This window comes from Taudactylus pleione, unplaced genomic scaffold, assembly GCF_031769625.1.
Source record: "Taudactylus pleione unplaced genomic scaffold, aTauple2 ptg000139l, whole genome shotgun sequence".
In the NCBI taxonomy this organism is placed as follows: Eukaryota; Metazoa; Chordata; class Amphibia; order Anura; family Myobatrachidae; genus Taudactylus; species Taudactylus pleione.
The window spans coordinates 4,248,889-4,275,886 of record NW_028284541.1 but is presented as its reverse complement, the minus strand read 5'-3'; the positions used below and the strand labels follow the sequence as shown (position 1 = coordinate 4,275,886).

The 26,998-nt window shown below is 47.9% G+C and overlaps 1 protein-coding gene across 3 annotated transcripts in view; it reads right to left on the bottom strand.

Annotated features, from left to right (window-relative positions):
- PCNX4 (pecanex 4) overlaps nt 1-26,998 on the bottom strand; it is an 81,378-nt gene that overhangs the window by 3,377 nt on the left and 51,003 nt on the right. For all 3 annotated transcript variants that reach the window (XM_088473723.1, XM_088473725.1, XM_088473724.1), the window contains exons 8-11: nt 26,162-26,525; nt 13,671-13,774; nt 8,666-9,714; nt 6,049-6,235 (exon numbers count right to left, since the gene is read on the bottom strand). In XM_088473723.1, coding sequence (XP_088329849.1) covers nt 6,049-6,235; nt 8,666-9,714; nt 13,671-13,774; nt 26,162-26,525 — 1,704 coding nt within the window. The remainder of the gene's footprint in view (nt 1-6,048; nt 6,236-8,665; nt 9,715-13,670; nt 13,775-26,161; nt 26,526-26,998) is intronic.

Sequence of the window (26,998 nt, the reverse complement as noted above, 5' to 3'; positions counted from 1 at the left end):
TTGTTTGTTTCATTTCAAAGCCATTGTGGTGGTGAATAGAGGCCAAAATATGAAAATTTTATCAATGTCCCAATATTTATGCACCTGACTGTACATCTGCTACATGCAGCGGAGAATATACAGATCTGCTACATGCAGCGGAGAATATACAGATCTGCTACATGCAGTGGAGAATATATACACATCTGCTACATGCAGTGGAGAATATATACACATCTGCTACATGCAGTGGAGAATATATACACATCTGCTACATGCAGGGGAGAATATACACAGCTGCTACGTGCAGGGGAGAATATACACATCTGCTACGTGGAGGGGAGAATATACACATCTGCTACGTGGAGGGGAGATCTGCTACGTGGAGGGGAGAATATACACATCTGCTACATGCAGGGGAGACTATATACAGATCTGCTACATGCAGGGGAGACTATATACAGATCTGCTACATGCAGGGGAGACTATAGACATCTGCTACATGCAGGGGAGAATATAGACATCTGCTACATGCAGGGGAGAATATACACATCTGCTACATGCAGGGGAGAATATACACATCTGCTACATGCAGGGGAGAATATACACATCTGCTACATGCAGGGGAGAATATACATATCTGCTACGTGGAGGGGAGAATATACACATCTGCTACGTGGAGGGGAGAATATACACATCTGCTACATGCAGGGGAGAATATACACATCTGCTACATGCAGGGGAGAATATGTACATCTGCTACGTGGAGGGGAGAATATATACATCTGTTACATACAGGGGATAAATATACACATCTGCTACATGCAGGGGAGAATATACACATCTGCTACATGCAGGGGAGAATATACACATCTGCTACATGCAGGGGAGAATATACACATATGCTACATGCAGGGGAGAATATACACATCTGCTACATGCAGGGGAGAATATACACATCTGCTACATGGAGGGGAGAATATACACATCTGCTACATGCAGAGGAGAATATATACATCTGCTCTATGTAGGGGAGAATATACACATCTGCTACTTGCAGTGGAGAATATATACATCTGCTACATGCAGTGGACAATATATACATCTGCTATGTGGAGATGAGAATATATACATCTGCTACATGCAGTGGAGAATATATACATCTGCTACGTGCAGCGGACACCTAGATTTGTAGCAGTGCTTCACTTATTCCATTAGTGATGCGCAAAAAATAAGTGTCACAATAAAAAAACAGTATTTCAATATCCAGGTGTAAGATCTTTCAGCACATAAAGTAGGATGCTGTAGTGACTTCAAGGACGTCTCTCCCAGTCCAGGAGTCTCACAGTGCCCTGCGCCGAGGAGCTGTTCCTTCAGCGTTGGGCTGCAGCCCAGTCAGTGCAGAGAGGCGGCACAGGCAGGGACAGAGACTGCGTCTTCCCCCGGTCCCACAGTGACTCAGGTGCTGAGAGACCTGGGGGGGCTGTACTCTGTGGCACAATGTGTAAGCGGGGATGGGGAGTTGTTCGGTGTGGCATAATGTGTATTTGGGACATTACTACAGGTATGTAGTGTAATGTAAATAAGGGGCACTACTGTGTGGCGTAATGTGAATTGGGGGTACTATAGTGTGGCCGTAACTATTCCCTACGAGGATACGTGGTAGAACTGCGCTCTCGTTGACCAGGGGGTGGTGTGTTGTGGTATTGGGGTGCTGCACCTTTGTGTGGGAGTACCTTTCCCGCACTGAAAATGTATGGGGGTAGGGGGGGTAAGGTGCGCTCTTCCTGCTAGTAGTGGTGATGGTGATGACTTGTGTGTGTTTGTGAGTGGTGTTAATTAGAATGTTTCTTCTGGTGGTGGTGGTGTTTTGGGAGTGAGAAGGAGGGTGTGATTGGGTATGGAGTGTAGTTTGGAGTAATGTGAAAAGGGGAATGAAATAGGATCAAAATGAGGCCAGCGAGACACAGTAATATGGGGCAAAATCTTTTATTGAGTAGTCACAATGCTGCTCTGTTGAGATCCCGGGCAGGTGGGTGGGGTTCAGTGATGAGTGGTGATGAGACTGGGGAGGTAGGTGGACCCTTTTAGGGGGCTCCTTCCCGTGCGGTTCAGTGACCTTGCACGTCACCCCTGCTGGACCTATGGTCAACAGACTAGGAAGTCTCGGGGGGTGGGGGGATTTGCAGAGTGGGTTGGAACACCTGTGCGGCGTCCCGCGTGTTGGTGTGAGTCTTGGCAGTACTTACCTACCGGTAGGTTTTTTGTTATGGTGATGTAGGTCGACGTTGCGGATGTTGCAGATAGGTTGGAAGCTGCAGGTTTGTTGGTGAGCTGGATCAGCGTGTTGCTGGTGTGCTGCAGGTGCACGGCTGTTCTGATTGGTCTGCGGAGGTCAGCGACCGGAGTATGCAGCTGAAGTTGGCTCTTGGTCGTGCCGCTGGTGGTGCGGAGCCAGAGGTGTGCATGGGTGAGCCGCTGGGAGGCTGGGTTGCAGCGTGTGTGCTGGGACCACCCCTGGGGGGTGGTCTCCCCGGGATACTGATTCAAAAAAAGCCAGGGAGGAGGGGGGATGTGGAAAGTGTGACCGGGATGGAGCTGGTCACTGGCGATGTTGGCTGGGCGGACTTGCGGCCGGATGTGCGGGATGCTCTTATCACTGATGGTCCCTCGTGGAAATGGGGATTGACGGTGGAGACACCCCTGGCCAGGAGTGAGTTGCTGAGCACGCCTGGGAGCAGGTGGGGGAGAGAGGCTGGTCCGGGGTGAAGCCGGTCACTGGAGGTGTGAGCGGTGCGGACCAGCACGCGGGTGGGCTGAGCGCTTTCTGCACTGGTGGTCCCTGGTGGGGATGGTGATCTTTAGTGGAGGTCAGCCCGGATCGGTGTCGGGTTTGGTGTGATGGTCTCCAACGCGTTTCGGCACAGGTGCCTTCTTCAAGGAGGTGTGAGAGGATCAATGCTTCTGAGGTTCTTATGTAGGGCACTTCCGGGGGTGGGGGTGTGATCAGGTGACTCATGGGGCCAATGGTGTGTTTGAAAGGTAATGTGGTGCATGTGTGTGCAGGGACTTGCTGAATGGTGATGCGGTGCAGGTGTGTGCAGGAACTAGCTGGAGTGATAAATTTAATCAGATTAGGCCAATGATGTGTTTGAGAGGTAATGTGATGCAGGTGTGTGTAGGGGCTTGCTGAATGATGATGCGGTGCAGGTGTGTGCAGAAACTAGCTGGAGTGATAAGTGTGATCAGATTAGGCCAATAGTGTGTTTGAAAGGTAATGCGGTGCAGGTGTGTGCAGGGACTTGCTGGAGTGATAAGTGTGATCAGATTAGGCCAATAGTGTGTTTGAAAGGTAATGCGGTGCAGGTGTGTGCAGGAAGTAGCTGGAGTGATAAGTGTAATCAGGTTAGGCCAATGGTGTTTTTGAAAGGTAATGCGGTGCAGGTGTGTGCAGGGACATGCTGAATGGTGATGCGGTGCAGTTGTGTGCAGGGACTGACTGGAGTGACAAGTGTAATCAAATTGGGTCAATGGTGTGTTTGAAAGGTAATGCGGTGTAGGTGTGTGCAAAGACTTGCTGAATGGTGATGCAGTGCAGGTGTGTGCAGGGACTAGCAGGAGTGATAAAAAAAGGTGAGGTGAGGTGATAGGGGTTGGGGGCTGGAGTAGAGCGTGGGTGGGCTGATTGGAGATTACTTCGTTATAACGGATTTGACCGTTGTCAATGTTGAGTCCCCTGGGGGTTAATGTTTTCAGCGTGAATATCCATCTAAGTTCCTCCTTGTTGAGGATTTTGTTATGGTCTCCGCCTCTCCAGTTTTTTTGCATGTGTTTGATTCCTATGAAAGTGGTGCCTTGTGTGCTGCTATGGTGGTATTCTTTGTAGTGTACGGGTATGTTATGGTTCTCTGTTTGTTTGGTGATGTTTCTCAGATGTTCGGCAATTCTGGTTTTTAGTGGTCTGGTGGTCCTGCCTATGTATTGTTGATTGCATGGGCATTGTATGAGTTAGATTACGTTGTTAGTGTTGCATGAAATGTGTTCTTTAATTTTATACGTGGTGTTTGTCTGTGTGGATGAGAATGTTGTAGTGGGTGTGATGCAGTTGGTACATGAGCCGCAGTGGAAGAAACCCCCTGTGAGTATGGAGTTGTCTAGAGTGCTTTGTGTTCGGATGGGGGGAGGAATGTGGTTGGAAACGAGTTTGTTATGGCTGTTGGGGGCATTGCGGTAGATGACTTTGGGTCTGTTGGGTAGGATACTTGTCAGTTGTGCATCTTCCTTAAGTAAGTGCCAGTGTTTGTTGACGATTCTTTTATTTGTGTCGCCTGGGTGTTGAATTGTGTGATGAAGGGAATGTGGTTGTCTGTGTTTTGTGGTGGTTGTTTGTATTCCAGAAGTGGTTTCCGATCTTCTAGTCCTATTCGGGTGAGTGTGGCTTCTAATGTGTCCGGTTTGTATGCTTTGTCCGTGAATTGTTGTTTAAGTGTTGTGGCTTGTTCGTGATAGTCCGTGAGATTTGTGCAGTTGCGTCTGATCCGCTTGAACTGTCCTGTGGGGATATTGCTGAGCCAGGAGGGGTGATGACCACTACTGGAGAGGATGTAACTGTTGACATCTACGGGTTTTTGAAAAGTCTTGGTCTGTATCTGGTGATTACCAATGTATATTTCTAGGTCTAAGAAGTTGACGGAGGATTGGCTGTAGTTGGTCGTGAATTTGAGGTTCCTGTCATCGTTGTTGATGTATTGAATGAAGTCAAGGAGTGTGTGTAGGGGACCCTTCCAGATGCAGAGGACGTCGTCTATGTATCTGGTCCATAGGACCAAATTCGCACCCCAGTCATGACCCGTCCATATGTAGGAGTCCTCCCAACTGCTCATGAACAGGTTAGCATAACTGGGCGCAAACTTGGTCCCCATAGCGGTGCCAGTCCTCTGCAGGTGGAAGTCCCCATCGAACCAAAAGTAATTGTGTGTGAGAATGTATTCAATGCCCTGGAGGATGAATGTGATCTGTTCTGGTTCCAGTGTGTCGTCGTGATTGAGATGGTGTTTGATGCTGTCAAGACCCTGTTGGTGATTGATGATCGTGTATAGGGATGTGACGTCGCTGGTGACTAACCAGTGGTCATCCCCCCAGGTGGTGTCCTCGAGTATTTTCAGTATGTGTGTTGTGTCCTGTAAGTGTGAGCGTTGGCGTTTGACGTATGGTTGAAGATAGTGGTCGATGTATTGTGATAGATTAGATGAGATGGAATTGATGCCGGAAATGATGGGTCTACCTGGAGGGTGTGTCGTGCTTTTGTGCATCTTGGGGAGATAATAGAATACGGGTATGACCGGGTTTGGGTTATGGATGAAGTTATATTCCTGCTTATTGAGGATGCCTGTGACTAAACCGGTCAGTAGTATGCGTTAGAGTGTTTGGTTGAACTTGAGTGTCGGATCAGAATTGAGTTTCTCATATGTGTCTCTGTCTTGAAGGATGCGGTGTGATTCTGCGATGTAGTCGAGTTTGTCCAGGAGCACTATGCCCCCCCCCCCCTTGTCTGCTGGTTTAATTATCAGGTTTCTGTCCGATTTGAGATTGTTCAGTGCACTTTTTTCATTAGTGGTGAGGTTTGCGTGGGTGTTTTTTGGATGACTAGGCCCTTCGGGATGAGGTTATTATTGAAGTACCATTGGAGTATGTGTGCATCCCTCCATACTTTGGACTGTCTGGTGATGAGTTTTTCGAGTTGAAGGTATGTTTGGCAGAAGGTGTTGCTGTTATTTTGTAGCGCGGCTCGTTGGTCTAGTTCCTTTAAGAGGTTTTTGGCCCTATCTAGGCGTGTGTCTCTGATGTTGAAAATTCCCTACGAGACCTGCGGAGCGCACTGCTCCTGCTTACGATGAGGATGGGAGGGGCACCAAAGCTCTTTCTGGCACAGGGCACCAAAATGATTAGTAACGGCTCTGCAGGGGGCTTCTTCACAAATATAAGCGTGGTTCATCTGTAAATACTGGTTATATGGAACATTCATCCCTACTTAGATAAAACTACAGTAATATAGTAATGATATCTTACCATGTTGGGATCATGGCCCAGTGAAAACAGGTAGGGCTTCTCTTGTAAAACTGCCTGCTGCCACTCAGAGTCTGACACCAGACCAATGTACCAATCATTATCATACTCTTCTAGGTAATTGAGAAGTTCTTTGAAATCTTCCACAGGTCCCAGACTCGCTTTATCAACCATAAGCTTAAACGTATACCTACAAGATAAGTTTCAGAGAGTGCAAAGTCTGTGAGGGTTTAAATGTAATGCAGTGTCACATGGAGAAGAACATTCAGGGAAAAATATATCAGACTTATTTTAACATTTTATTTCTGTTTAAACGTGTTAGTATACAGCAAACATTGGTCCTTCTCCACATAGATTTGTCTACATATACTCATCTATAAACTGCAGTATAAGCCCTGATATTGGTTACTAGACAAGTCTTCTATAATTCAACAGGCAAGCAATACTGTTTGAAAACTGCACCTCTCAGGTATGCTTTACCCCAGGTGTTCTCGGCTCCATTCCTCAAGTACCTTAACAGGTCATGTTTTCTGGATTTCTTTAATCATGCACAGGTGAGTTGATCTATTTTGCTTGGTTAGTAATTATCCCACCTTATTCTACAGACAGAAATCCTGAAAATATGGGGGTACTTGTGGTCTGGAGCTGAGAACCCCCTGCTTTACTCAGCTCCACTCAGAATTCAGGGCTTTGCGATAGTCTGTTTAGTAGTAGAAACCAGGTAAAAGACTGGGCAATATCAAGTATATTGGGACTGCATTGTATACTGCTTACCATAAGAGGGTGCTATACATTGCATCCTGGCCATCACAATGGATCTATATGGTATCCTGGTCAGATGGGACTACATTGTATTTAATTCTAATTCTTGGAAATGGCATCAATTCCAGTGCATGCAGGGGAGGATTGGCCATAGGGCTCACCGGGAAGATTGTAGGCCGACACACCTCAGTGGCCACCTGTCAGCCAGCCAATTTCTTTTTTTTTTTTATGTGGCCCTGCTCCCACTTCTTGCATGATAAGCAGCCCGCAATGCAGTGAGTCAGTACTCGGGAATTGCGGTCACTCGTGGCCGCCTGACCAGATCTGCTGTTATGGGGGCAGTCAGGCAGCATCGCCAGTCCAGTGGGGGCATACTGCAATGCTGGACCACCATGGAAGCCGACCACCAGAAACCCCTGAGCTATGAGACCCCAAGCGATGGGTTCTGGCCGCCTTCTTCTTCGAGAAGGGAAGTAGATATAAGGACATGCTTATACAAAGTTGCTTTTTGAAACTGCATGCTACTAAGCAACTCATTTTAAAATATTTTATGTAAAAGTTACCTAGACTGCAACTATTTACGATATTAAAATTGTACTTCTACTTTGTAACAAATAGAGTTTTTTGTTTTTGTGCCGGTTACAAATTTTTTGATATTCTGTCATTTAGCAACTAGGAAATAGCCACCAGTACCCTAGGCAGCATTAGACCAGCCCTAGCACACAAAACTAACCACATTTAAGACATTTAGGGAGCGCATTAAACACAGATTTCCAAAGGCATCACGTCTGCACCTGTTAGGTGTGCAGGTGGCATGGGGCACTGCCATGTTACCTGGGCACCGGCAGCAGCTTTACTTCTGTATGTGACTTCTGTGCTGCATGCTGTGGGAGTTAGATCCGGCTTCCGCTGAGTGAGAGCCACCGGAAGCGACCACTCCACAGATGTAGGTATGGGATGGCTGAGCACGGATGGTAGCTGAAGGGTAAATGCTTCATCTTGGCCCATATAGCTGCTTGGTGACTGCATATGTGCCCACCAGAGGTGTCACTGACCCCGGGGGATATATTCACAGCTGTCTCACCCCCATTCCTCTCTGTTACTTGTGATCTGTCCTAGCTGTCGTCTCCTCCTCCTACTTATGGGCCTGGTCTAACTTTCTCTGCTGTCCCCAACCTACAGCAGGGGGTCTGTGCTCCATCTCAGTAGGGGAGGGGGGTATTATTTGAAATGTAAAGGTTTTGGGTTTATAACAGCAGCTTAAAGGTCTGTGAGTGTTGGGGCCACCAGACTACCAAGCATATTGAAACCAAGAGCTTCAACACAGGTGTAGTGATGTACAAATCCCGCCTACTTTGGTGCTGCCCACTTTTAGTCCCTAATCTGCCCCTGAGTTCATGTATAAAATCATGCCCAAAAACAAACTGGCTATATCTCTATTCCTGTACAACGTGCCATTTCAGTGTGCGTCATACATACAATGAAGGGATGAGGATCACTTAAGAAATCTAAATATAAAAACCCCAAAACAATCTATTTATCTAGTTATGGTCACTGGTTAGATACAATTTAAATAAAATATATTTTTTTAAAAGTTTACTTAACACACTGTAGCTAAAAGGATCAAAAGCACAACAACAAAAAAGTAATATAAAGAGCTGATGCAATAATACATGTAGGAGCCAAACGGACATTTTTTGGGAAGCAATGGAGCCATTTATTGTATCTCTACACAACCCCAAAAAGCTGGACAATTTCCTGAGGCTGAATTGTTTGTGAGCATTCATAAAATACACTGAAAAGACTCAAACATTAAACACCATAAACACTGTAATTTTATGTAGAGAAAATTCTTTACCTGAAAGCTTTCAGTGAAAGTTGAAACAATTCAGCATTTCCGGTCAGCCAGTCCAACGCAACGGACCAAGGCATGCCACCCAAATAAGCTCTAAACAGCCAAGCGGAGCTGGGAGACGAAATTTCCATGACGAAGAAAGCAAAATAAATAGATGTCAATGCATGAATATATTGGTCTCTTAGTGATTTGTCTCTGATAATTTCCTTGAGTAACACAGAAGGTTTCTCATTTAAATGGTGGACATCTAACTGAGTCAAAATAAATTCATACCAGTCTGTTGGAAACAAGTGCTTCATCTCGTTCATTTCCAAATTCATTAAGGAACCAAAAATCCAGTCCTGAGGTATACGGAGAAATTTAGAGTAAGAGGAGTTGAATTCAACCATTTTGAAATGTTCAACACGTGTTGTGTTTCCTTGGTCACTTGCAGGAAGACCAAATCCCACCATTGAGTAAAGTTTGTCAACGGCTACATCTTGCTCTACATAAACATCGACATGTGGCGTCTGGATGCTGCCTGGGATAGAAAACCCGTCAGCAGTCGCAGCCACAATTGGTTTAATTCCAGTTTTCTTTGGATGGGGAAGAATTTCAAATATGTCATCATCAGACCACTCATCACCAATGTCTTCATTATAACTTTCCCTCTCCTTTGCAGATTCATTATATTCCACCGGACGTGGATCCCCGGATCCATGGTGTTTTTCAGATGAGGCAATCTCGCTTGATTCATTTTGTTCTGGATCTGTGTTCTCTTGTGCTTTAGACTTTTTGTAGCACGTCTGTATGAGCACCCATAGCAGCACTTTAATGAAATCATCTTTGAATTGTTTCGAATTGTCGTGCGAGTCGATTATGCCGGACAAGACGCTCCGGGCATCAGAGTACACTCTCACTGGAACAACAGTGCATGGTGTTAAGACATTCCCAAAATGGTTATTCAGAGCAAATCGACCAGAATTTTCTGCCTGTTCAAACGCCATTTCAAAAACTTCATCTACTCTTCGAGCTTCCGCTGTATGACAAGAGGTCTCCTGTAACTCTAATCCCTAGGACATGAAAATAAAGCAAAAATGTTGAGCACTACTATGTCTGATGACCGCAACACACAGATGATTCGTGCACCTGGCATTATTGCTTGCTATGGGCCTTCCTAGGTGATGGGAGCACAAACAGTGTGAAATCTTGTAACATTTACAAATATATGTTGAGAATTCTTCCAAACCATGAAATAGTGTAGAGGAGCGCATGGGGGTCACTTGATTAAGTTTTAGCAAACGGTTTATACCCACACGCTTTTTGTTTTTCTTTTTTTCACAGCCACGCACTCACAGCTCCATCATACTGCACGGCCTCAGAACTCCCTTGCATTTGAGCTGCGCTCTATGGGGTGCCCGAGACAGTGCGTAATGAAGGAGCCAGGAGCTTGCGGCTTAGATGTAGCAAGGGAGTTCCTAGGCAGTGCGGATCCTTAGCAACAGGTTGTGGAGGGATACGTGGCAACGGACCTGACCCAATTGCTTGGCAGGGCGCAAAAAGCCTGCGACCTCTATTTGCCCACCACTTGGAATAGTGGTTTCCAACCCATTACATGATGTAATATGTGTATTCCAATTTAATTTATGTTGAACTAATTTCTTACACCAGTTTAAGATATTTCACCTATTATTCACTGCTCATCGTTAGCTTTTTTTTTTTTTCATTTTTACAACCTCATTACAAATAAAATGTAATGCCCAGCCTTGCATGGCTTTTATTTTTTATGTCTGTCTCCACCTTCCCTGTCTTTCACCCCACTCGCTTACTGTCAAACCCTACCTTTCCTCTCTCTTTCCCACACCATTCATTTCCCGCTACACCCCCCATCTATATCACCGTCCCCTCATTCTTTCCTGTAACATTACCGACACTGGTGGGAGTGGTCAAAGATTCTACCAACTGTCACTACTAATGTGATTACATCATTTTTATCAGCAGTCGATATTATTATATAGATAATGCTAGTTAGTCGGTTTTCCTTTCAAAATATTTAATATTCTATGTTAAAAGTGCTACAAAGTAGTCAGGTTATACAACTTTGATAAAAAAAATATAAAATTTTCCTGCATTGCTTCACAGGGCTTGTGAATATGTAGAAGCCAGCTCCAATAATAAAGGAAAAAGCACACTGTGCAAAACTATGTGGTTTGTTCAATTCAAGTGTGCTTAATGACATCATCACGGCAGCGCCAGATCTTGCAACCGCAGTACAACTATTATGGCTGCAATAGACTCTGCAGTGGCGACTTCAAACACTGACCACATTGTGCGTGGAGACTGCAATCACAAAATACACAAAAAGCACTTGGCCGGCTGCACATTGCTTAGAACAGCATATATACCCGGAATGGGTGAAATAATCTAGAATTCAGGATCCTACTGGTCCAATCTACGAGCCAGTATCACCTTCAACGGGAACATGTACATGAAATGTTAGGCACTAGCAGTAATATGTTTATGTGCATTGGTAATCTAGCACTTGAGATTTCGCCAGCCATGAAACATAAAAGCCAAAGCTACTGTTCTATGTAATATAATATCTGGAACACAACTGTGGCTCTTCTGCATGTTTGCAGCAATCTGTATATGCCCATCTATCGTGCCAAGCTGACCTCATTCAGGTACACCAACAATCAGATACAGGAAACTAACAGATACTACTGATCAATTCCTAGCCATATGGTGCTCCTGTAAATAAATACACGTATGGATTGATGGATGGCACTGGGTCAAAATGAAGTCACTAGGTAATATGCAGAAACAGAAAGGTTTACCCCCAAACCTGAAGGACAGGTGGAGAAGTTGCCCATAGCAGCCAATCAGCTTGTACCTATCATTTTATAGAATGCACTGTATGGAATGCTGCTGTTGTGTTGTGACTTACTAATATGAGGTTCTTATTGCACAGCATCCCACCTGTCTATCCATAGGTGTTTTCAGTTAGAGTAGCATGTGAAAAAAAAATTTCAGCCGGCATTATCTGTAATATGTAGGCAGTGCCACGGAAAGAGATATCTTCCATACTCCAGAGAAAGGCTGATGCTACAGATAACCATTTATATAATGTTAGCTAATCGCAGCAGATGAGGCACACACAATATCATCAGCACTAAGGAGCACATTTTTATTCCAGTTATTGCATATAATTTTTGGAGCTATTTTAATACATACTAGTAAAAGGGACCCAGCCCCCTGCTTTGCTCCGCCTTGCCACCCACTCTGCTGCTCTATCCCGCCCCACTCCCCTCTCTGCTGCTCTGTCCTGCCCACCCCCTCTCTGCTGCTCTGGCCTGCCCCACTCCCCTCTCTGCTGCTCTGGCCTGCCCCACTCCCCTCTCTGCTGCTCTGTCCTGCCCACCTCCTCTCTGCTGCTCTGTCCTGCCCACCCCCTCTCTGCTTCTCTGTCCTGCCCCACTCCCCTCTCTGCTGCTCCGCCCGCCCCACCCCCTCTGCTGCTGTCCTGCCCCACCCCCCCCTCTCTGCTGCTCTGTCCTGCCCCAACCCCCTCTCTGCTGCTCTGGCCTACCCCACTCCCCTCTCTGCTGCTCTGTCCTGCCCACCCCCTCTCTGCTGCTCTGGCCTGCCCCACCCCCTCTCTGCTGCTCTGGCCTGCCCCACCCCCTCTCTGCTGCTCTGGCCTGCCCCACTCCCCTCTCTGCTGCTCTGGCCTGCCCCACTCCCCTCTCTGCTGCTCTGGCCTGCCCCACTCCCCTCTCTGCTGCTCTGGCCTGCCCCACTCCCCTCTCTGCTGCTCTGGCCTGCCCCACTCCCCTCTCTGCTGCTCTGGCCTGCCCACCCCCTCTCTGCTGCTCTGGCCTGCCCACCCCCTCTCTGCTGCTCTGGCCTGCCCACCCCCTCTCTGCTGCTCTGGCCTGCCCCACTCCCCTCTCTGCTGCTCTGTCCTGCCCCAACCCCCTCTTTTGCTCTGTCCTGCCAAAACTCCCTCTCTGTTGTTCTGTCCCGCCAGGCCCCCTAGCTCTGTCACCTAAACGCCATCACACCTGCTCAATCCAGCGCTCATACTTACTTACTGGCAGTACGGGGGTTGAGCGCTATCCGCTTCTCTAGCACTAGGTCTGTCTCGTCTCCCTACCAGTGGGAGTCAATGTGCATTCATGTTGTAGATGGGACAGACCTTAGGAAATTATTATATAGATATTTCTATTGAATTATAAATATTTGTGCACATTGCCCATTGTTTGTGTGTGTGTGTATATGTGTGTACACACATAATATATACATACACACAGTATGTATAATAAAAGAGGAACTTATCTAGCACCTATGATTAGTATTTCAAATCATCAATCATTGATTATTTATAAGGGCTGATTACACAGATAAGTAACCTGCATTCGGCTGCACGGCAAATCAGACATCCCAAGTTGTCATGGTATTGGAATTTTAACATACATATTTGCAAATAATACAGAACACCTTTTCCAGTGGAATCCAACTGATCTTTAAAGCATTTTATCAAACACCCCAATCAGGACCATCTTCATTTGTAATTTATATCTGTTGAATCTGTCTAATTCCATACATCTGTGGTCAGATCCCTTTATAATGGCTGTTGCATTGGAAGAACCAAAGAAAGTCAGATCTTACACAACAGGAGGCAGATACTGTATGGGCTAAACCCCTATCTGCAATAACACAATTCACTAGGAGCCAAAGCCTCATGAATGCCAAGTTACGTAGCGCCTCAATAACGTCACCGGTCTCTGGTGCATGGGTAATCTCGGAAACAAGGTCCGTCCCCTCTATGTATAGACAACACGCACATTTTATCCAAGGAACACAGCTGGCATGCCGTATATGCACATTTGTCATTATTATTTAAACACATTGTAGAATGATAAATCGGCTCTGAGACCTGATAACTTAATTTGAGGTTGCGCTGAAAGTGATCACATGTCCTGCTCGGAATTATACTGTACTTCTATATTGGAAAAAAAATGTTTACCTTAATGTTTACACAACAATAAGTGTAGCCCCTTTCAAGTACTAGCAGCCATATTAGTCGATCTTGAAAACGACAGAGAAAGTGGGATCCTGGAGTAACAAGGCCTGCAATGAGATTATATGGACATTTTAACATTTACAAATTCATTAGCAACAAATATACTGGTAAGTACAGTACTGCTACATAAATTGTTCATTTTATACATAGGAACCAATAACGCAAATCAGCAGCCCTTCCACTGATGGTATATCCTGATGTCAGAGTGCTATAATGTGCAGCCTGGTTCTTGATTAGTGAGTGAGGGTCTGATTCAGGGGTGGTCGTAGTGCCCGAATTATTATTTGCGCATGCATGCCAAGTCAGAGAAACCCCTATGGCGCATACATACCACTGAGTGTACGCGGAGATCTCGGTTGAGAACGGTGTCCATTATAGAGCTGGAGGCGGATAGTCATTAGTTTTCCCGAGAGGCGGCTTGAAGTGAACGCAAAAACGGGCGTATCATTGTCGTTATGGGAGTGTCAAGGGGCGTGTCAGAGATCGCGGCTGCATTCTCAAACGCAGAGGCAGAAATTTCAGAAATAGACACTGCGCCATAGGACTCGTAAATGTCTATGGTCATCGCAATGGTGCGCAGATGGCGGAGTGTTTGAGTTCACCAACGGATTTACACTGTCCACAGACATGGAAAGTGGGTGTCTTGGAGCCTGCAATGTCTGCTGCTCGTTAGTACACAAGGCGGAAACCTGAGACTAGCATTTGCATATTATCGCAGCTGCGCACCCATTAGCGTCTACCTCCGACTAAGGGGGTCAATCCTACTAGGTGCAAATTGCGAGATGCGATTTTACACTTCGAATTCGCGTAGCGAATTCATTTGCAATCCAATTAGCATCTCGCACTGATCAGTCAGACTGAATTTGCAATTTTCCACTCGCACCTCCCTGAGGGTGAGAGATGGAAAGGAAAATCTTTATTTTAAGGTTAAAATGTGGGGACACTGTGCTGAACCCCTTGGACACCACCCTAATGACCAATTAGGCAATTGGAAGTTTCTAATTAGCTTATTTAGTCCAATAATTACATGTCATGGTTTGGTGGCAAAAAAAAAAAAAAAAAATGTCCTCAAAATACGCCAAAATCAACTTTTTCATTAGTTTAGGCACCCCAAATTTAATTACATTAATTTTTTAGTTGAAAAATATTTTTTATCTTTTCTCAAGGTGCCCTCAAAGTACCCCAAAATTACCCTTTTTCCTAGTTTTTTTTTTTGCATTTTTCGTTTAATTCGTTTGAGATTAAACGAAAAAAGTTTGTTTTTGATCATTTTCTTGCATTTGAAAAAAAAGAAAAGCACAAATCAGCCATTTGACACCACTTCACAACCTACAGTACCTTCCTAATGGCCACAAACAGCTGTCTATATACAGTCCTGCTAACAAAATTATCCATTTTGGGGGGTCCAGGATGGTCTCCCCACATTTTCATGCATTTCTCGCAAATCTCATTTGGCAGTCAATTCGCAGCCCTCCGCTGCGAGTAGTGCGAATAGGCATTTTTCATTGGATTGGAGAATTCTCGGGAGCGCGCTTCGCGGCGAAGTGTGCGAGTTTAAATAAACTCACTACTTGCAATTCGCACCTAATTGGATCGAGCCCTAAGACTCTGAGCCACTAATCCCCTAACTAGAATTAGGAGAAAAACAATCCCATTCAAATCAATGAATGTAAATTATTGTCACTTTTCAGATTGTATAACCCTGTTGTGACCAAATAAGGGCAATTCCTTCGGTGACCCTTTATTCGGTAATAGGAATCACATCGCATTCGGTATGGGATCCCAGCTGCCGCATGACCGGCAGTTCGATTCCCGGCTGCGGCAGCCCGACCACACAGCAGAGCCCGGCAGCGGAAGCCCGACAACGCTGGAAATCCCGATCGTCCCTAAGGTAAGTATAAACTAACCTAACCAACCCCCCCTAACCCTCCTTAGGGGTGCCTAACCCTAACCTCCCCCCCGCTAAGTGCCTAACCCTAACCTCCCCTTCCCCGCTGCCTTGACCTAAGTCCCCCGGGGGGGTGCCTACCCCTAAGTCCCCCCCGGGGGTGCCTAACCCTCCCTCCCCCTAGCCTAACCCTCCCAGGGGGTGCCTAACCCTAATTCCCCCCCGGGTGCCCTCAACCTAACCCTCCGTCGTCCCAACCCCCCACCCGCGCTCGCGGCGACCGGCATCCCTTCGATCGGGATGCCGGGTGCCTGTCTCCCAGCGTCAGGAAAGTGACAGGCGTCTAGATTTTAGACGCCTGTCATTCAACCCTAGGCGGGACAGAGGATTCGGGAAGCCGGCGGTCGGGATTGCGGCCGCCGGCTTCTTAAACGTATCCCATCACATCATGTGTGGCTGATAAAGTATACAGGAGTTTATTTGAATATGAAGGCCATTTGTGAATTATGGGCCTGATTCAGGTTGGATCGCAAAACTGCGTTCACACACAGCCAGCTGATGGTTGCATTCTGCGCAGGTGCACGTGCGCGAACCAGCCACTGTGATCGGGAAGCGATCGCAGTGAGCACGCAGAGTCTTCACAGAAACACAGGCGTGCCTTGGGGGTTTAAACTCCGTTACAGGGGCGTGCATAATTAAGCCCCTGCGATTGCATACGCTGGAAGAGGTCTAGATGGCAACAGGAAGTTTAGCAGTTTGTGCGGTAGGGTCAGGTCAGCCACAACTGTGCGGATGGTTCCGATGATTTCACTAACTTACGGATGCATGTCATGGGAAGTGGGCAACTTTATACAGTGGTGGGCGTCTTGGTATAGAGCTGCGGTTGCCGTGCGATTGCATGCATTAGCATATTTTCGCAGCGAGCGGGGTCCGAACGCAGCCTTGCGAACCAACCTCACTTAGGCCCCATATTCCTACTATTTATTAAGAAAACGTTCCACTGTGGATAGTTTTATCCTAACCAATATTTGTAATATATAAGGAGATACTGATCTTTGGTCTGCCGTTGCGTTTGCCTAGAACACCACTATAAAGTGGGCAGGTTTCCAACAAGCCTGAGCAAAAATATATATCTATGAAGGGGAGGTATTTAATTAATAGTCAATAACAGCGAGGTGTTGGCTTCCCAGCTGTATCCCCAGTACATTGTGACCACCAACAGCTCAGATTTTTTCCCAGACCCCATAGGGTGTAATGCTGAGCGAGTGACCTATGTCATAGCCATTTACCTTGGAGATGATAGGAGAGCAGAGCTGCCTAATAATGAGGATATTAGCAGGAGCAGGTCACAGTTCTTGCTCTTTCCAAGAACAATAAAGCATAATATAATAACAGGGCAACTTTTGCCATTTTATTTTAAAAAGTGCATTTTTTTTCCTTATTATTGTACTATTGAATATTTCTGACTCCCTTATTGCCTGCTTGTGTAATGATTGTTATGAAGAGATTTATTCCCAAGACTAATTTACAGTTTGTATAATCACTATGGCAATTCTTAATGCCTCAATGACATCATTGGCTATGCATTTGTTGGAACGTGTAAAGGGGCTCAGTCAGGTAGCCGTGATTCCGGCGCCCTGATCCAACATATCAGAAAAGGAAGTAACAACCGCCATGTAATGTGATTACAGTGATACTTTATATTTATTCGCACAAACACAAGTGCAATGTTTCGGGTGAAGATCCCTTTGTCAACCCATTAACTATAAATAGCAACCTTGTGACTAAGCTGGCACCTCTCCACTCTAATGACTACATGACTTGTTCAAAACCAGCCGGAACGATAGACTTCCGTTAAAGAGATTTTCTTTCTTTTGAACCTGGTGCGGAGAAGCAAGAAAGGGGTTACAAAACCCTCCCTACTGTTTAAATGTAACATTAGTTCTTATGTGGCTAGAGAGGCCTGAGTGTAATATAATCTATAAAGCTGCCATTCCTAACATTGAGAACAGGACATGTAACACGAGAGTGGCCTTCATGCCTGATTGTCATACTTCCTGCATGTGCTGTGACAACACTCCATGGAAACACCAGTACACCAGTTAGAAAACAAAAAGTCTAAAAGCTGGAAACTCTTCTGCCAAACAATAGTGTGAAAGGCGATTTACATTTCTTTAAAAAAAAAAAAAAAGAGTTAAGTTTAAACCAGGCACACCATGCAAACAATACCTAAATACGCATACTGACTTGTGATGTCACAGTACCTAAATACGCATACTGACTTGTGATGTCACAATACCTAAATACGCATACTGACTTGTGATGTCACAATACCTAAATACGCATACTGACTTGTGATGTCACAATACCTAAATACGCATCCTGACTTGTGATGTCACAATACCTAAATACGCATACTGACTTGTGATGTCACAATATCTAAATACGCATACTGACTTGTGATGTCACAATATCTAAATACGCATACTGACATGTGATGTCAGAGGAACATTGTGTGCCTTGTGCAAGGTTGACGCGAACTACAAAAGGCAAAGACAATGTAACATGCACAAGTAATCTAATTGAAAATTATCATGAAAATGAAGTTAGGCTTATATAAAATACCACAGCATAGGACACTTCATGGTGCCTGTAGTGTTATTGGCTATGTCGCACAGGAAGCCATACTCAGGCAGAGAAGCCACCCCAAGCAATAGAGCTGGTGTAGGCCTGGATGGTGTTACAGATGGTGGCGTCCCAGCCCTTGCACAGTCATAGGCACACTTGTACACCAGGGGAAGGGCGGATACTGGCATCAGCAGAAAGTCGCAGATACGACTACGGTAAAAGACGCAGCGTGCGACTCAGAATCAGGACCCATTCCTTTACTCCCCCTAGGCTGATGTGCTGTCTCTCCCTTCTGGGCCGGCTGCAATGGGCATGCGCGGGATCTCGCAAGCATCTCAAGATTCCGCGTGCAGCCCCCGGAGCTGGCAGCCGCCTGCTGTCATGGTAGGGCAACAACAGGGTAGGGCAATATAAATAGCTGTAGCTGTTGAAATGGTCAGTGCCACTGACAGTTCATACATTGCCCAGTTTATCAGCGCTGCTATCTAATGACAGAGGCACAAAGCATCTACCACCCAACCCCTCAATAATACATGAGGAAAAAACGCGTGGCGCTGATACAACTTCTTCCCCATATCGACATATAATACATCTCCCCCAAGGCACCAACCAATCAGCTACTGTCATTTTTCAAACAAAGCCTGTAAAGCGACAGTTACAGATGTGTCTACATACAACTATCCTCCGTGCGCTACAAGTTGCATTACCCATAACGCGTGAGTGCTGTGTGACTATGTAACGCTGAGCAACTTTTTGCCTTTTAATGAGTCTTATTCACACGGTGAATAGGACGCACAAGCTGCTTCTGCTGATTAAAATGATATGCAGCATGCCTATATTGTGTGTGTGACTGCGGCTGTATCTGCATGCCAAATGCTACATTTCAGTTGCAGCGGCTGGGACACTGTAACGTAGCATTTCGCATGCAGATACACTCGCAGTAGCGCACACAACATAAGCATGCTGCATATCATTTTAATCAGTAGAAGCTGCTTGTGTGTACAATTTGAATACGATGCTTTGACGGGAAAGAAAGACGCACTAATAGCTGCCGAGTCACGTCATGGCGCAACTAGAAAAGTTGATTAACGTGCAAGGAGGCTAGATGTATGTGGACACTTTTGCAGAAGCTGATTGGTTGGTACTTTATCTCTCTCCAAGGCTTAGTACATCTCCCCCTATATGCCTTCTCATACATTTTCTTGCAGCCCTTACTAATAAAATTGTCAACGTCGCTCCTATAACACAAATCTAAGGTGTTGCAAGTTCTATGGGTTTAGTCAGATATTAAATATCATCTACATAAGGTACAACTTCTGTTCATCTTTTAATCCTATATACAGTGTATTACACCTAGCAAACACTGTACCACAATGCAGGCAGAACTGGCGTGACTGCTCTGAGGACACTTTGCTTGCCACATCATCTGCCACCAATTTGCCGAAAAGCTATCAAAGCCCACCTTGATTAATAAACGAGTACATTTACAACAGATGCCAGGCATAACTCCATATGGCTCCAGTTATTGTAACATGTTAGATAGAACCTCAACTAGAATATTGGATTCTTTAATATATATATGTATAGAATAAAATGACAATTCGGTATGAAGTGCAACGTTTCACAGACTGACTCACTCACTGATCAATGCCCAGCCCAAACCCCTGGACCTAGAAACATGAAATTGGGGAGCATATTCCCTCCATGACGTATACGCCCACTAAGAGGGGATTTTTCTAAATTAAACTCCTGAGGGGGTGAAAAACAAGAGATATGGTAAGATCTTACCTTTGTTATCTCTGTTTCTACGAAGTCCATAGGGTCCACAGGGTTGACCTTGGGGTATAGCTGGATCTGGATCCACGGGCACCACGCAGTTAAAGCTTTGCTGCTCCCAGGATGCACTTGGGTCCGTCCTCCTCTATACCCCGCCCCCGGCCACAGGCACCTCAGTTGGTAAGCAGCTAAGACCGGAGGAGGAGACTAAACAGAGAGAAGGAAGACTGGAACACACAAGAAACCATACTCACAGAAATGGGAGACGGAAAATCGGTGACCAGCCACACAGCCCATTTGAAACCAGGTGCGTCAGGGCGGGCGCCCTGTGGACCCTATGGACTTCGTAGAAACAGAGATAACAAAGGTAAGTTCTTACCATATCTCTTGTTTTCTACTTCAGGGTCCATAGGGGGTCCACAGGGCTGACCTTGGGGATGTCCCAAAGCAGTTCAACTAAGGGCGGGGACGCTCCTGTGCTGAAAGGAGTACCCGGTGCCGAAAGGATGCATCCTGAGAGGCGAAGGTGTCAAACGCATAGAACCTCAAAAACGTTTGAATGGAAGACCAAGTGGCCGCCTTACACAGCTGAAGCGCCACGTCTAGCAGCCCAAGAGGGACCCACAGAACGGGTGGAATGAGCCTTAACAGAGGCTGGCACAGGTAAACCCTCCTGTGCATAAGCCTCACAAATAACTGAACGAAGCCAACGGGCTAACGTTTGCTTGTTGGCAGGCCAACCCCTCTTGTGAAAACCGAAGAGGACAAACAACAAATCCGACTTCCTAACCGAAGCAGTCCGGTCCACATAGATTCTGTGCCCGGACTACATCCAAGGAAGCCTCACCAGCTGAAAGATCAGGTGACTGAAAAGCTGGCACGACAAGCTCCTGATTAATGTGGAACTTGGAGACCACTTTGGGCAAAAAACCAGGACGAGTGCGGAGCACCGCTCTGTCCTGATGAAAATTCAGAAAAGGGGGGCGACAGGAAAGCGCCCCCAACTCTGACACCCTCCTGGCAGAAGCAATTGCTAGGAGAAAAACGGTCTTGAACGTCAGCCACTTGAGGTCCACCACCTCAAGAGGATCAAAAGGAGGACCCTGCAAGACCCGTAGCACCACCGCCAAGTCCCAAGGAGCCACAGGAGGCACGAAGGGAGGCTGTATCCTGAGAACACCCTGGAAAAAGGTGTGAACATCCGGTAGTGTAGCAATCCGTCGCTGAAACCACACGGACAAAGCAGACACATGAACCTTCAGAGAGGCCAGGCGTAAGCCGAGGTCCAAACCTTATTGAAGGAACTCCAAGATTCTGGAAACCCGGAACACCTGAGGATCATAGTTTCTGGATTCACACCACTGAAAGTAAGTGCGCCACACCCTATGGTAAATCCGTTCGGAGGTAGGCTTGCGTGCCCTAAGCATGGTACCAATGACCGAACTGGAGAAACCCCTAGACGAGTAGCTGAAACACCTCTGGGTGAAGCGACCATTCCCCGGGATGCACGTCGTGACGGCTGAGGAAGTCCGCCTCCCAATTGAGGACTCCGGGAATGAAGACTGCCGAGATCGCTGGAATGTGACACTCCGCCCAAGCAAGGATGCGAGACACCTCCGACATCGCTGCCCGACTTCGAGTTCCTCCTTGGTGGTTGATATATGCCACCGTGGTGGCGTTGTCGGACTGCACCTGAACCGCCCTTCCGTGAAGAGCGGGACCGGACGACTGCAGGGCCCGATAAACCGCCCGCAGTTCCAGAATGTTGATGGGAAGAGGAGCTTCTTCCGCAGACCAACGACCCTGAAGTGACAACGAGCCGGTCACTGCCCCCCAACCCCGAAGACTGGCATCCGTCGTGAGCAGGACCCAGTCCGGGATCCAAAAGGGGCGCCCCTCGACCAGATGAGCTGTCTGAAGCCACCAAGCCAAAGACTGCCGAACCTCCGGGGACAACACCAGCAACTGAGAGCGGATCCGGTGAGGTAACCCGTTCCATTCCGATAGAATCAGCCCCTGCAGAGGCCGGGAATGGAACTGGGCAAATTCCACCATGTCGAATGTTGACACCATGGAGCCCAAAACCCTCATAGCCGAATGGACCGACAGGCGGCAACTGCTCAGGCAACTGTGTATCCTCAGCTGCAGGGAGGAGACCTTCTCCGGGGTCAGGAAGATCCTTTGCTGATGAGAATCCAGCAGGGCTCCCAAATGAACCATCCGCTGAGATGGAATCAGGGAGGACTTTTTCCAATTTATCAGCCACCCGTGCGCTTGCAGGCAAGCGACCGTCAAGTGGAGATGATGAAGCAGTACCTCCGGGAAACTCGCCAGCAACAGGAGGTCGTCCAGATACGGTAGTAGCCATACATTCTGGTTCCGAAGATGTGCGGCCATGACCGCCATAATCTTCGTGAACACCCTCGGTGCCGTGGAGAGACCAAAGGGTAGCGCCCGGAACTGGTAATGGTGTTGAAGGATAGCGAACCTCAGATACCGCTGGTGCGAAGGTGCTATCGGAACATGGAGGTAGGCGTCCTGGATATCCAGGGACACCATGTAATCCCCCGGTTCCATCGCCAGAATGATGGAACGTAATGTTTCCATCCTGAACTTGGGAACTCTGAGGAATTTGTTCAGAGACTTCAAGTTGAGGATAGGGCGATGAGAACCATTGGGTTTCCGCACCAGAAACAGAGAAGAATAGTACCCCGTCCCTCGTTGTAATTGAGGAACGGGAACAATGACCCCTGCTGTCAGCAAGGACTCTATAGCTTCCTGAATCTGTAAAGACTTGGTCGTATCCTGAGAAGGACTCGTGCAGAAAAACTGGTGGGGCGGTCTGTGCCGAAAAGACAGGGCGTACCCCTGGGAGACCACTTCTCGAACCCAGGCATCCGTGGTGGTATTGTGCCAGCACTGGGCAAATAGAAGAAGTCGGCCTCCCACTCTGGGGTCCCCCAGAGGGAGGCCCGTCCCATCAGGCAGAAGGTTTATCTTCCTGCTTGGAAGAAGGGCGCCTGGCACTCCAGGGCTGCTTCTTGGGCTTAGAAGCGGCCTTGGTCGTCGACTGCCTCGGGAAGGACTGACCTTTTGCCTTGCCCTGAACCCGAAAGGACCGAAAAGCAGAGCTCCGTACCTTGGTAGGAGCAGAAGCCGAAGGGAGGAAGGCTGATTTAGACTTAGCCAGAGTGTCCACAATTTTGTCCAAGTCTGGACCAAAAAGCAACTCCCCATTAAAAGGTAAGGCCTCCAGTCCCTTTTTGGAGACCGCGTCAGCTCTCCAAGACCTCAGCCACAAGGACCGACGCGCCGACACAGCTGCAGCCGACACCCGAGAGGTTAGCAGGCTTGCGTCTAACGATGCTTCCCCAATGTAGGAAGCCACATCCCTCATTTGACCTATCAACGCTCTCTGGATCTCCGGAGCATCTTCCGGAAAGGTATCCTCCAAAGCATTGGCCCAGCTCTCGATGGCCTTAGCCACCCAAGAGATGGCCATGGACGGACGGGCCACCGCCCCCGAGAGAGAGTAGCTAGACTTCAAACAAGTCTCCACCTTCCTGTCCGTGGGATCTTTCAGGGAGGAGATCGACGGCAAAGGCAGCGTAGCGCTTTTAATTAAGCGGGTAACGTGGGAATCCACCGCTGGAGGAGTTTCCCACTTCCTGCAATGAGCCTCCGGAAACGGATAGTTCGAAGCCAACCGCTTCTGCGGTTGGAACCTCTTGCTGGGCAACTGCCAGGCCCCTGCCATATGATCCGTCAATTGATCGGACAGGGGAAAAACCGTCGAAGCTACCTTGGCCTTTTTAAAATTTGGGTATTTTGACCTGGGGGCGGGCACATCCTCCTCAATGTGAAGGATGGCCCGCACCGCCCTAACCAATGCCGGCACATTAATGGAAGACTTAGCCTCCATCTCCTGGGCCCCGGCATCCGAGTCAGAGTCTTCATGGATCTCCCCGTCATCCGAAGACACGTCCGTGTCCGTGAACTGAGCCGCCAGTGAAGCTGGAACGGAACGCTTGGACGCCCGTGGGGGCAAATCACTGTGCAACATATGTTGAAAAGCCGATGACGAAGCCGCCAGACTCTGAACAGAGCTGGAGAGGACGTCCACCCAAGGCGGGGGTACTGCCTGAGGATACCCCTGAAAAGGTACCATTGACTGCTGCGGCACCGTGGGGGATTGCACGTATACCGGCAAACCGTCATAAGGACCCACAGTCTGAGACCCGGGAGGAGACTGCACCAGACGAGTCACACCCGGGGAACGGGACATGGTAGGCTGGGGCAACGCCCTAGAAGGGGCCGCAGTCGGGACCGCAAGTCGGTCCGCGATTGACGCCAGCACTTGCGTAAACATTGCCCACGGAGGATCCTGCGCCACCGGGGGTTTAGAGGGTTCAGGTACCAACTGGCACCGCCCGCACAGACCGTCCTGAGACAAATCTGCCCCGTCAACCCCTGCCGAACAGCGTCGGCGGGAAAACAACACAGGAGCCTCGGAGCGCTCATTCCCCTCATCAGACATGACACAAACTTTTTTGCAATAAAAGTGTCTCACCGAAACGAGGTAAGGCGTATAACACCCACGCACTCCCAAGTATGCAACCCAAACAGCCCACAATATGGTACTGAGGAGCACACCCCAGTATGTGACGGACCTCACAAATACGTAGATTTATATAAGTGAGGTACACAGAAAGAACACCCCTCCCCCACGCACCTGCGGGCCGTAGGAGAAGGAAAGGGATAGGTAAAAAGCTGACAGTAAGTAGAAAATAAGCACAGACAGCAGCACTAGCAAAAGTCACATACCATGCAGAGAAGTATTACTCACTGCACCTTCCGCTACAATCAACCTCCCAGATTCAGTGTCTGGGAGGGCTATAGCGCTGCGAACACTGTCCTTTGCAGGGGGAGAGGTACGCAGGGGGACTGGTCCACTGTAAGCCTGCCTGGGAGCTCTGCGATGCTGCCTGAAGATGGCCGCCAGAGAGCTCTGAGGAGGAGTGGCCAGGAGATAACAGCCCAGCAACGCCAGCACACATGAGAGAAGGCGCGCTGGGCTGAGGGGAGGAGCGCTGAAGCGGGGAAGGCTGCCTCCCCTGCTAGTACTAAACCCCCGGGGAAGCCGGTTCCCCGCCAGTACTTACACCCCGGGGGCCAGCGGTCACGCGGGGTATTCCTGAAGAGGGGGAGCCCGCCGCCGCTACTAGCGCAGCCGGTCTGTCCCCAGAGACCGGCAGCATGAAGACTGCATTATCTCAGCACTGCACGCGGCTTACCTGGCCCCTTCAGTCCGGCAGCAGTCCTTGGGAGGTCCCGGAGCCACGCTAGTACTGACTCCGGGGTCCCGCTGCGATCCCCGGATCAGTACCGGCGTCGCAGCGCCAGCGGGGCTGTTGGAGCGGCAGCGTAGACGTCCAGATGGACAGTCTGATGCTGCCGCTCTGAAGACAGTAAAAATAAAATAATAAAATCTTCGTTTTTTTTTTTTTTTTTAAATAAAAAAATAAAGCTTAGGGGCTGCTTATGCAGCCCCACTGCGCAGGGTGACCCGACTCCGGCCGAGCACCAACTAAAACTGAGGTGCCTGTGGCCGGGGGCGGGGTATAGAGGATGGACGGACCCAAGTGCATCCTGGGAGCAGCAAAGCTTTAACTGCGTGGTGCCCGTGGATCCAGATCCAGCTATACCCCAAGGTCAACCCTGTGGACCCCCTATGGACCCTGAAGTAGAAAGAGCTAAAAGGTCTCCTCCCCCTGTGCAATGTCCTGACTGACTCATTGTGGCTGCAGCACAGTTCAATATTCAAACACCAACTGTCACCCCAAGTGCTGCCAAACATTACTGGCAGTTGGTGTGTCTCCTCTATTTTTAGGGAATAAACTGTAGTGAGGGAAGGGAATGTGTTACTACAGAGGTGAGAGAGGGTAATGTCAAATGTGTTAAGCTGGGTACACACTAAACGATGTGTTTACCCCAGCGATGCGACACACGACACGGCTGCCGACGGACCGACATATCAGGCAGTCCGTATACACGCAGCACCCGCGGTCGGGATTATGGCTGCATCCCCAGCCAAATGGCGAAACTACTGTGGCCTATTTTCCAATGAAGTGATCACACTTACCGAGACTACCTGAAGCAAACGCAGATTGCAGAGCAAAAGCAAATCCTGGAACCATTTGCTGGTAATAGACTGTATCAGAGCAGACGCATGCTGCAGAGCCTACAGCACCCGGCCAACTGCGGATTGGCCGGGGAAATCCAACCAGGAACACGGGGAGCGTGAAGAGGGCCAGTACAGGGGAGGAGAGCAGGGCAGAGAGGATCATGAGAGTCAGCACCAGTGGGAAGAAGATGATGTTCACTGTAATCAGGCTGCTGGTCACTTTCCGCCTTTGTTTCTTCTCAGTCCAGGACGTCAGCAGGACAGTTATAGCGAACTGCAGCTTGGACACTAGCTGACATAACCGATCTCGGATTACAGCAACCTGGGAGAAGTGACAAAGGCAAATGTTACACCTATACAGTCAGAGAAATCTGCACTATTGCTCTTCCACGTGCATTTGGTAAAATAGGACACATCAACAATCACCATCTAGTGATGAGACAGGGACTGAACAGTAAATGACAGCAATGTTTCCCATTTCTGTGTTGCATATACTATTTTTGTATAATTATTTTTATGGTATTGTTCTTTTTTTGTTTTATCAGCTGTTGCTGCGCCCAATTGAGAGGCCCAGCCTTGTGCAATAATAAGACTGTGAGATTAGGGTAACACCTTAGCACAGAGTTTCCCAAACTCCGCCATTACAGTAAAAGTTTTAAGGATAGCCGTGTTTGAGCACAGGTGACTTAATTAGCACCTCAGTCAATTTGATTTAACCATCTGGACTCAAGCATAGATATCCTGAAAACATGGACCGTAATAGCGGTGTTTGGGCAACTCTGCTTTAGCGGTCAA